Below are 9,854 nucleotides of genomic sequence, written 5' to 3'. Positions count from 1 at the left end.
TTTTATTGCTTATATATTGAACAAATATATAATAAAGAACATACAAGCTAGCAAGTTTGGATTTGATATAACTTGAGCACCTGCATTAAATGACCAGATGGAGGTTTATTTCTTGTTCTTTACGCTTGCAAGTGTGTTCATAGAGTTATACATACAAAACCATAAGACTGGGTCGGAATGTCATACCTTCCAAAACGTAATAAGTAAAACGAGAGTCGAAGGTGATGCTTGTGAAATTTATTAACAGAAATATTTCGGGCACTTCACAAAAAAAGTGAATTGTTATAATGGCTTAAAGACGGAGGGGTGACCAAGTAAGCAGAGGCAGAAGGTACAAGATATTAAAGAACATGCAACTCAAATTACATCAGCAAGAACCGAAAAAAGGCACGACACAGAGTTCGGGGTTTAATGTGACGACGTTCTGCTTCTGATGAGAGAATAACTGTACAGCCATCGTGAACCTGTGCATCGTTTCACAAAAAAGCGTCTCCCAAAATTAGGGCAGTTACACGCTGGATTTTAAACAAGAATGTTCAATATATATTTAGGATGGGATCAGGATACATCCAGCATTGTCTACTGCCTTTGTTCGAACTGCACTTGCTCCAGGTCAATATGTAGAAACACATACCTGACCTCCAACCACGTAAAAAAACGTAAACACTCCATGCTGGAAAAGAGCCGAAGCTCAAGTAAATGCTCAGAACTGCCATGTACATTAAACTTCATTAACATTACAACCCCAAGTACAATGATATTTGTTAAATCAAAACTATGCAAATGTGCATAGGCAAACGAGATTAGCTTCTCATTGTGGCTCAGCAAACAAGATTTTCCACAAGATGTTCCAGATTTGTCCTCAGAGTTAGCTGTAACCAAATGATCTCCCCAAAACAGCAAACTAAAAGAGTAGCAGCAAAATTAGGAATCATTAGGGCCAACATGACTCAGCGCTAAAGTTCCTTCCATGAAATAAATATCAGGCCTTTGATAATCTGATTAAAAAAAAAAAAAAGAAAGAAAAAAAAAACGCTCATTTAATCCGGGATGAAAGTAAATGGTTTGGGATGTAATGCAGCCACTCTATGGTGAAATTCGAAACATGAGTCATAAACTTGAAGACTGAGCTACACTGCCTTAAACCTACAGCATGACCTTTTTAAACTTAAACACTAACCATTTTAATCAGGTTTAAGGCCAGAGCCCAAAAATCATCGATTTTATATTCGCGATAAAAACATGAAGCCATTTGTACAGGGAGAAAAAAAAAAAAAACCCAACAACACATAGTTCTTTCCACACAAACCCAGATCCTAATGGCAGCTCGTCAGATGATCAGTCTAGGTTGTTTGTCCTGAAATAATCCAGACAGCACAAACAGATGCAGGATAAGTCCCAAATAACCAACCAAACATGACAAAAAAAAGAAATAAAAAATCTACAAACATGCTAAGTGAGTGCAGGAGGGAACTCTCTAGCAGTTCTCTCGCTCCCATGGTGCCAAGGCTGATACAAGCCATTGTAAAAAGCCCGGCTCAGTTCACGGAATAATCAGAGGGCCTGTGTACGTCCCCCTGATACCAGGGTGTTTCACTCGGAGCAGTTCCCATCCTCGACTCCAGTGCCTTAAAAACCCATCTATATAAATCGCATGTGCTGAAGTCTGGCGTTAATAACAAGCACAGACCTTCAGCCGATCCAAAGAAACTGATCAAGGTTAAAGAAAACAACCTTGGCCCTTGCCATCGTAAACCGCCGTGAAAATGCAGGAAGTGAACAGATTAAAAAACACTACGGCTTCTTCATCACATCACGTAGGAAATTATCTATGCACCATGTGCATATCGAATTTCACACACCCAAAAACTCAAAACAACTAATAAAGCGCAAGCTGCATACATGGCTAAAACGGAAATGGAGCTTCTGCTTGACCTCCAACAGCAGAACCGCAGGAGTTTTGCATGCGCCAACTCAACCTTCATTGTCGACATCAGCTGCCGAATGGCGCGTTTCTAAGTCAGAGAAGAGCTCCGTAAACATGACCTCGACTTTATCCTGCATGCGTGTCCCATACCTAGCTTAAACATCCAAAGCCAAACCTGCTCGTCATAATCTTAAATCGAAGTGAAACCAACTGCACTGGTAAGCTGTTGAACAAAATGCCTTTCAAAAAATTTAAATAAAAGACGTGCACTAAAGTTCGGACCAAAAATCTACTCAAAATCTTAGAGGGGGAGGAAGAAGAAGAAAAAAAAAAAAAAAAAGGTTGATCTTCTACTCTAAAGAGTTCCGGAGTATACAAATAATTACAGAAATCCGACAAATACAAAGGAATTCGCATCACATTGTGTCAGAGATTATTACAAATAATCTAAAGCAATTTTTTCCTTCAATAACTTAATATTATTAAAAATCAGCCTGTGTATAAATAGGAGACGGCATCTCCTTTGTATTTGTTGTAGTGCGCACGAAGAGCAGGGTCGGCCTGAGCACGTCAAACACGACTACGAATTTCATTTGGTAAGAAACCATGATTCCCAAAACGGCACAGAATAAGAAGTAGTAATATTCTGAGAAGGACGGAAGGTGTGTTAGTTACAGCTAACTGGGAGGTACATCTCCATTCCATATAAATTCATGTTTCCTTTAACATATTCTAGATTCATGATTTTCAGTCGAACGTAAAACTTCAGAATACTGATATACTAAGGATGAATTTTTTTTTTTTTTAATCCAACATGGAAAATATGAGATCGCAAACTAAACAAAGGCTGTAAATTTAGCCAACTAATGATGAGCAAGTGCGTTGAACATTTTAAGACAGAATGTGCAGAAGAAGCACAAGGAGAGACGTGAACCTTCAGTCTACTGTTAGTTAGATCAAATCCTTCAAGGTCACAGCTCTGCCGTGTTACATGTTTATTTTTTCACTGGCTGGTTATAAAGCTTTTATCATTTTTTTTTTTGGCATAAAATAAAATAAAATACTGTAACTTCAAAGAGTTTGATCTGATTAACAAGTATTTTTAGACTGATGGAGGGAAGGAAAAATTAGCTGCAAGTTTGATTTTATTCCGGGAGGTTCTCTTGCTTGGGCTTTCTGTAACTGACGGTTTGAGGTTGGCAGGTTGTGAGGGCTTGGAAATCACAGCGTCTGGTGGATCGTTAGATTTTGTAGTCCCACTCTGACATTCTGTGCTTTTTTCACCACAATCAGTGGGAACTTCACCTACACTGGACGCAGACGTTTCCGCCACATCGCTCTCTTCATTTGTAGTCCCACAGCACTCCATGGGCATCAGAGCTCCTTGAGTCTGGCCGTCATGGATGGGCTGATTCTCTCTGGACTGGCTGTGCGAATGCTCCTCGAAGCGGATGAGGTCTTTGTGCTGGAGCAGAACCGGGTCAGGATGTAGCTGAGGGGAAGGTAGGCAGGAGGGAACTGGCCCACACAGCAGGTCCACGGGAGAACCAGAGCTCAGACGCAGCAACTCTGCCTCGCCAGTACTGCCACCTGAGGCTGGAAAGACAAAATTAAAAAAGTACATTTCCTTTAAAACAGCTATATTTTTACATCAAAATTCTGACAGAACAAATTGTCAGTTACTGCTGAGTAATCAAATATTGCACCAGTTTCTAAATAAAAGGCCTTTAATGGATCAGAGCACGAGTACAAATATAAGCAAGCAAGCAAATAACCTCACAATCGCAAACACTATACTTACACAAAGTTAATAATATGCCACTAAAAGGACTAACATGTTACTAACAATTAGCAGCAATACAGTATACCTACCAGCAATGGGTAAAGGGTGTTATAACGTTTAACCCCAGCACAAAATGTACTTTAATTGCACCTCATGTCATCTGCATTTCACAGGGTTTCTGCAGGTTTTACAAATGTAAGACTTTTTAGACTTTTTTAAGACCTATATCTTGACATCTAAAATAAACACGTTATATTAGGCCTTAATCAAGCCCTAAATTAAATGTTTTTCAAACGAAGTTTTGCTATACGTGCACCTCCCCATCACTGAAAAGAAAAATCTGTTTTATGTTTGTGGTACAGTCCAAAAGAGATTTGCACCAATAACAAAGCTTAATAGCTGTTGCCAAAAGACCTACTTAAAACTATTTACGACCTAGAAGAGTGAACTGCAGAAACTCTGATTTCAGCATCACCATGATCACATAAACCTGAGCAAGATGCTGCTGCACACGTGTTCATCATCAGCTAACTACGATTTACTGATGCAGCACTTTCTAGTCTGTGTGCATGTGTATGTTTACCTGGGCTGTGTGTGCCAGCAGGGCTCTGGCTCTCACGGGCCTCCTCGGGTTGAGGGCTTTCTGTGTTGGCATGGCTGCTGCGGGCTGATGACGCACACGAATTAATGAAAGGCAGAAATAGCAGCGACACGCTCAAATATCAAGTCCAGGTGAACACTATTCTAGAGGAACAACTAAAAGTCAAGCATATGCTAGTAACTGACTGATAAGCCTTTCACTGTTGACATTCACTATACCATACCTGAGATTTTATGACCCTTTATGCCTTAATGCTTTTGCTTTTTAGATGCTTAAAGATGTTTCCCCTCCATCGAGCTGTAACTAATCAATAAATCAAAAGCCTGGGCAAAGTTTACAGAATCCTATGTATGTTGCACCAGTAAGTCTTTAATGAGGCTTTCATACATGATGTTCTCTCACCTTTCATATCATTCCTTAGGACTATAATCTTCTTGTGTCCGTGGCCTTTTATCCAGACGACCTGGATAGAGGAAAAAAAAGAAACGAATTCAAATCTCTATCAATATCATCCTCTACATGCACGATACCACAAAAAAAATAAAAAAAATAAAATAAAAAAAGAGTTTCACATGCTACCCAAGAGAAAATAATTTCCCCATCAATACATGTTGAATCAATCTATTAATTAAACATATAGTAGTTTAAAAAGGGAGCATTTTATGAGAAAAAAAGATTGCTGTATAGAGTACTTGTGTCAATAAGGGAAACAGCAGCACAACCCAACCAATGCAGTTCAATACAAATCAGCTTTGTACCCAAACACCCTGGCCACCAGGCTGCTACTTGGATGTATAAGCTGTAATTGTATGTGTTAAATCTTGCAGCATCAAAGCAGCAACCTTCTCAATCGCAAAAGTTAAATCAACATGCTTAAACTTAAATACTTGAGCATTTTGAGAGAAATTGAAGGAAAACACTAAACCCAATGCCCTCCTTTCTTTCTGTTTCACCTGGAAAGTATTCAGCATTAAACATTCAGAGTTTCTAAAAATAGAAAGAGATATTTGAAAACTGACTTGTGGTATAGCGGCCAAGAGCTCCTCCAGAGTGCTGTATCCATAGTCACGAGGCTGAAACTCGCAGCCTGTGTATTTGCTGAAGGCACCCCAAAACTCGGTCAGGAAGATCTGGTTATAGTGGTAGGTGTGCAGGAGGGCTCGAACCTTCCGAGCGAACTGGTACAGCCGAGTTAACCTTACTCGATCTTTGCCCTTATCGCCCTCCTCCTCTGCCTCAAACAACTGCACAGGGAATGAACACATTAACAATTTCCTTTACTAGACATACACACTAAAAGCACACAAAAAGAACAGCAAACTTATAGCGTAATTAAATCGGCGCTAGTTTTATATATTAACATGTTCGCACTCTTGTAGCTGGTCTTCCTTCACACTCACACACACGTACCTCCACCAAATAAGGCAGGCTCTTGAGCAGCTCAGTGAGTGAGACGAAGCCGTATTCACAAGGGTTGAGTTGCTGATCGTACATCGACTCGTATTGCTTCTGCAGCGCCTCCACTCCCAGCCAGTTGTGCTCATCAGGAAGTGACATCATTACAGCCAGCAACTGAGAGGTAAGTGCACGTAGTGATTTCCTGTTGATGAGCTGCACCTCTTTTTCTTCAGTTCCAACCACTACCTTTGTTTAGGTATAAAAAGGAAGTATACGATGAACTGGCCATATTAGCATGGAGGAAAAAGTGATGCATGTTTAATATTCAACAAAACACTGTATATTAGATGTTTAATTGTAATTTTCACAAGTGAAGTCCCCAGTTTGCTCAAGTCAATAAAAACATGTTCTTTTAGCAGCAATGTATTGTTAGGAAAGGCAAAAGTCTGGTTTAAAAACTAATACAGACCCATTCAGAGTTAGTGCTGCTAGGAAATACACTATGTGGACAAAAGTATTGGGACACCTGGCTTTTCCAGCCATTCCAGCAATTGGAATGATGACTGCACCTCAGCCCTCCTCACCCTACACCCGTACCTGACTTTAACACCCTTGTGGCTGAATGAACACAAATCTCCACAAGCACACTACAGTATCTCATGGAACATCTTCCCAGAAGTGTGGAGGCTATTATAACAGCAAATAGGGAATAAATGTAGAATGGGATGGTAAAAAAGCAAATACGTATCTTATGGTCAGGTTCCCACAAACCGTTGTATATATAATGTATTACTCATTGCCAACTTGCTTACCTTGACCACATGGCAGAGTTTGGTGAGCAGTGCAGGCAGCGTACTTGCATCGAAATCCTGCAGACGGAGGCCATAGCCGAAAGTCTTACTGTACTCAGCCAGCAGCTCGCTAACAGGTAGGGTGCAGTCTTTCTGAGCACGCAAGAGCTTTACCAGCTGAGCTGCCAGGGCCTTCACTCGCTCCACCTCAGTCAGAGCCAGCACCTTCTCCTCACCACATTCTAGCACCTGCGAAACCCAGAGGTCAGAAGTTAAACTAACAGCTGTATAGATGAGATGTTGAGTTGTAATAGCAGGTTGCTCAGCACTCACCTGAAGGACATCAGGAATGGCTTCAAACAGCTCCACGAGCTTAGAGAACCCATAGTAGGTGAGCTTACACTGGCGGCCGAAGTGGTGGTGATAAGTCGGAATGAATTTGCTGAAGGGCATGCGGAAGTGTGGCTGGTGGCGCAGCAGATCCACTACCTCCTTTCCGAATTGTCTGGTGCGCTCCATTTCCTCCGCAGTCCGCTCTAAAAAAACGATTTCGAAAACAATTTTGCGACAACAGTCTACGGCACAATCCATGTATGTATAAAAGGGACGTGATCCAGTTCCTGCAGAAGTCTAAAATTGAGGCGAAAAACTGTTCTAGAGGAGATAAGTAAGAACTCTCACCTCTCTTGGGTACAGATATGACAGTGTCAGAATCCTGCTGTGTGACGGTAATTGTCGTGTCAGGAATCTCAGTCAGCAGATCCATCAAGTCGCACAATCCATAGTCAACCACTCGCCAGTCCCTGGAGAAACACCTGACACCACAGACATACACACATTTTTTATTAAGCAGGCAAACTAACTGTTTAAATATCTCATGTTCAAAACATTCCGATAAAATGAATTCTTTATTACAAAAACCTCTAGCAGTGGTACGAGCAAAAGTGCCATTTTCTCAGCAAGGTTTTTTACAAGTGACAATTACATCAGCATAACCTTACCTGCATGCATTAAATTATGAATTATGGAATGGTAGTAACTACCATAATTGCAGAGCAGAATGGGGACAATACAAACAACAAAAGGTATATCTCAGTGTGTACGCTATTTACTACTAGAGAATTGTGCGTGTGACTGACCAGTGGTAGGCTTGCATGAAGTCCCTGATGATGACCTGCTTGCTCGCCTGAAATTTGAGCAGTTTGAGCAGGTCCTGAGTAAAACGCTTCACTTGCGCCCTGTGTGTGAGGGTCAGCAAACGCTTTGAGCCCAGGCCCAGGATCTGCAGTAGAACAGACAATGCTTTCAGTCCAGGCAAACTTCATGTCTATTACAAATCCTATATACATGCTGCTTTGTTGCATTAAATTACCTGCCATTTATTAGTTGCAATATAACTTTTTGGAAGAGCTAGCTTTTTTCCCCCCTCTGGTGTTACTTACTTAAATAATATTCTCATATAAAATGAGTAAAAAAAAAAATGTTTTTTTAAATACATCAAAAACCACATCAACTAGATTATTGCAAAATTCCAACCTGGAGCACATGTGGTACAGCCTCCAGCAGTTCCAGCAGTTTAGAGTAGCCATAATCAGAGACTCTACACTGTTTGGCAAAATGATGGTGGTAGGCAGGGATGAACTTCGTGATGGGCATCAGGCAGCAAGGTTGGTTTCTCATCAGGTCTACAATTTCTCGACTGAACTGGATCAGCTGTGGATTTCCTACTGGACTCTTACAGCGCTGCAGCCATGGGTCTGTTTAAAGTCATTTTGATAAAAAAAAAAAAAAAAAAAAAAGGCACAAAATAAAAAGCAAATTAAGATGTGTTGCCCAATATTCGAGGTTCCTATTTGTGTACACTGAACATAAAATATAAAAAAAATTTACAATGAAAAACTGCAAGGATTTCTGCGACAGAAAGTGTGGCAAAATAAGACTTGACTTTATGCAAATTACTAGAAAACAAAGTGATAATGCCCAGCTGAGGGCATTGGTCAGAGTATATATTTTTTCCAATGTGCCCCCTTTATGCCCCTCCCAAAAACATGTACTATTTAGAATGCATGACTCCAATCTGTAGGAGTGAAAAGGTGAAAAAATAAAACTAAAATAGAAACAAAAGGTCATGAGACAGAAGGTTTCCCAGCACCACCTGTGCTCTTGGAAAGGTGCATTAGAAGGTAAAAAGACAAATGTGTTTGCTGTTTGTTCCCTAACCTATAATGTAATAAACAAAAATGTAATTTGAATGCTTTAAAGAAAGACTCCTTCATTGAATCATTGCAAGCTGTATGTATGTAAAGTGGTTATTTGACAGGAGAGCCCGTGCACATACTCTTAAAATCTTTCAAGTAACATTAAGTTACAGCATCAGTCTGTCATCCGGCAGACACTATTCTCATTCACCTAAACCCCCATCAGCAGTATCTTAAATGTCACTAAATGACAGTCATTTATTTCTCTTATTTCAAAGAGCAGATTTCCCGAAAGGTCACGGAGACCTTAGCGGACAATTCCGCTTCAATAGTAATTGAACACAATTCAGACAAATGCTTCGCTCTCATGTCACTCATACGTAGACGTGTACCTGCATTAGGTGGTGGGGGTTTGTTATGGATCCATTTGATGACCTTGAAGCCATTCTGTGCAGTTACAATAGTGATGCCTGGTATACAGGTAATGAGGTGCTCCAGTGGAACACTACCCTCCAGCATGCCTTCTTCAGCCACCGTCAGCGGACTGAACTCTGATGCATAGCATTCTGGGAAACTGAGTTGAAAGTTTTTGTTATTAACACAAACAAAATGAGGTTCATTCTTCCCTCATTAGCAGCAATACTTGACTTGAATAAAGTAAAGTGTGATACCTGAGCAAAGGAATGGTACCCTCATGAGACTGCAGTAGGCTGTGCACATGAGCAGACAGGGCTTTCACAGACACCACAACAAATGGGATCTTGTAGGTGTCAGGGTCATAGTCTGCCTCACTACACACACACAAGGATACAAAAAACACAATAAATGACAGAAAAATATGGCATACTACAATCCACATGCAGCACATACATACTTGTTTGCTTTTATCATCCCACCTAAAATCCTGCTGTGTGTAGTGACGTTTGCAGACAGGCTCGTGATACTCAAGCTCCTCAAACACCACAGGACTGCCGCTGGTAGAGGAGCCATCATGGGACTGGGAGGAGCCCAGCGGACTATGTCTGGCTAGGCTGCTGGAGAGAAGACACACCAAGCGTCCCCCACCCTGTTCGCGCACAGCAACTACCTCGGGCAATCTGTAGAGGTCGCTAGTGACCAGTTTGTGGCCAAACCTGCAGAGTTAAAACACACGCAG

General features: G+C 40.9%; 1 protein-coding gene across 6 annotated transcripts in view; it reads right to left on the bottom strand.

The window, feature by feature from the left end:
• Nucleotides 1-222: 222 nt before the first annotated feature.
• Nucleotides 223-9,854, bottom strand: part of LOC124376244 (meiosis regulator and mRNA stability factor 1) — a 21,130-nt gene continuing 11,498 nt past the window's right edge. For all 6 annotated transcript variants that reach the window (XM_046835278.1, XM_046835355.1, XM_046835513.1 and 3 more), the window contains 13 exons: nucleotides 9,595-9,831; nucleotides 9,370-9,489; nucleotides 9,091-9,272; nucleotides 8,037-8,257; nucleotides 7,640-7,782; nucleotides 7,182-7,315; nucleotides 6,834-7,036; nucleotides 6,522-6,749; nucleotides 5,722-5,955; nucleotides 5,331-5,555; nucleotides 4,714-4,774; nucleotides 4,294-4,377; nucleotides 223-3,523 (listed from right to left, as the gene is read on the bottom strand). In XM_046835278.1, coding sequence (XP_046691234.1) covers nucleotides 3,030-3,523; nucleotides 4,294-4,377; nucleotides 4,714-4,774; nucleotides 5,331-5,555; nucleotides 5,722-5,955; nucleotides 6,522-6,749; nucleotides 6,834-7,036; nucleotides 7,182-7,315; nucleotides 7,640-7,782; nucleotides 8,037-8,257; nucleotides 9,091-9,272; nucleotides 9,370-9,489; nucleotides 9,595-9,831 — 2,566 coding nt within the window. In that variant the 3' untranslated portion in view covers nucleotides 223-3,029. The remainder of the gene's footprint in view (nucleotides 3,524-4,293; nucleotides 4,378-4,713; nucleotides 4,775-5,330; nucleotides 5,556-5,721; nucleotides 5,956-6,521; nucleotides 6,750-6,833; nucleotides 7,037-7,181; nucleotides 7,316-7,639; nucleotides 7,783-8,036; nucleotides 8,258-9,090; nucleotides 9,273-9,369; nucleotides 9,490-9,594; nucleotides 9,832-9,854) is intronic.

Source organism: Silurus meridionalis, chromosome 1 (assembly GCF_014805685.1).
Source record: "Silurus meridionalis isolate SWU-2019-XX chromosome 1, ASM1480568v1, whole genome shotgun sequence".
Taxonomy (NCBI): Eukaryota; Metazoa; Chordata; class Actinopteri; order Siluriformes; family Siluridae; genus Silurus; species Silurus meridionalis.
This window is presented reverse-complemented; position numbering and strand designations above follow the sequence as displayed.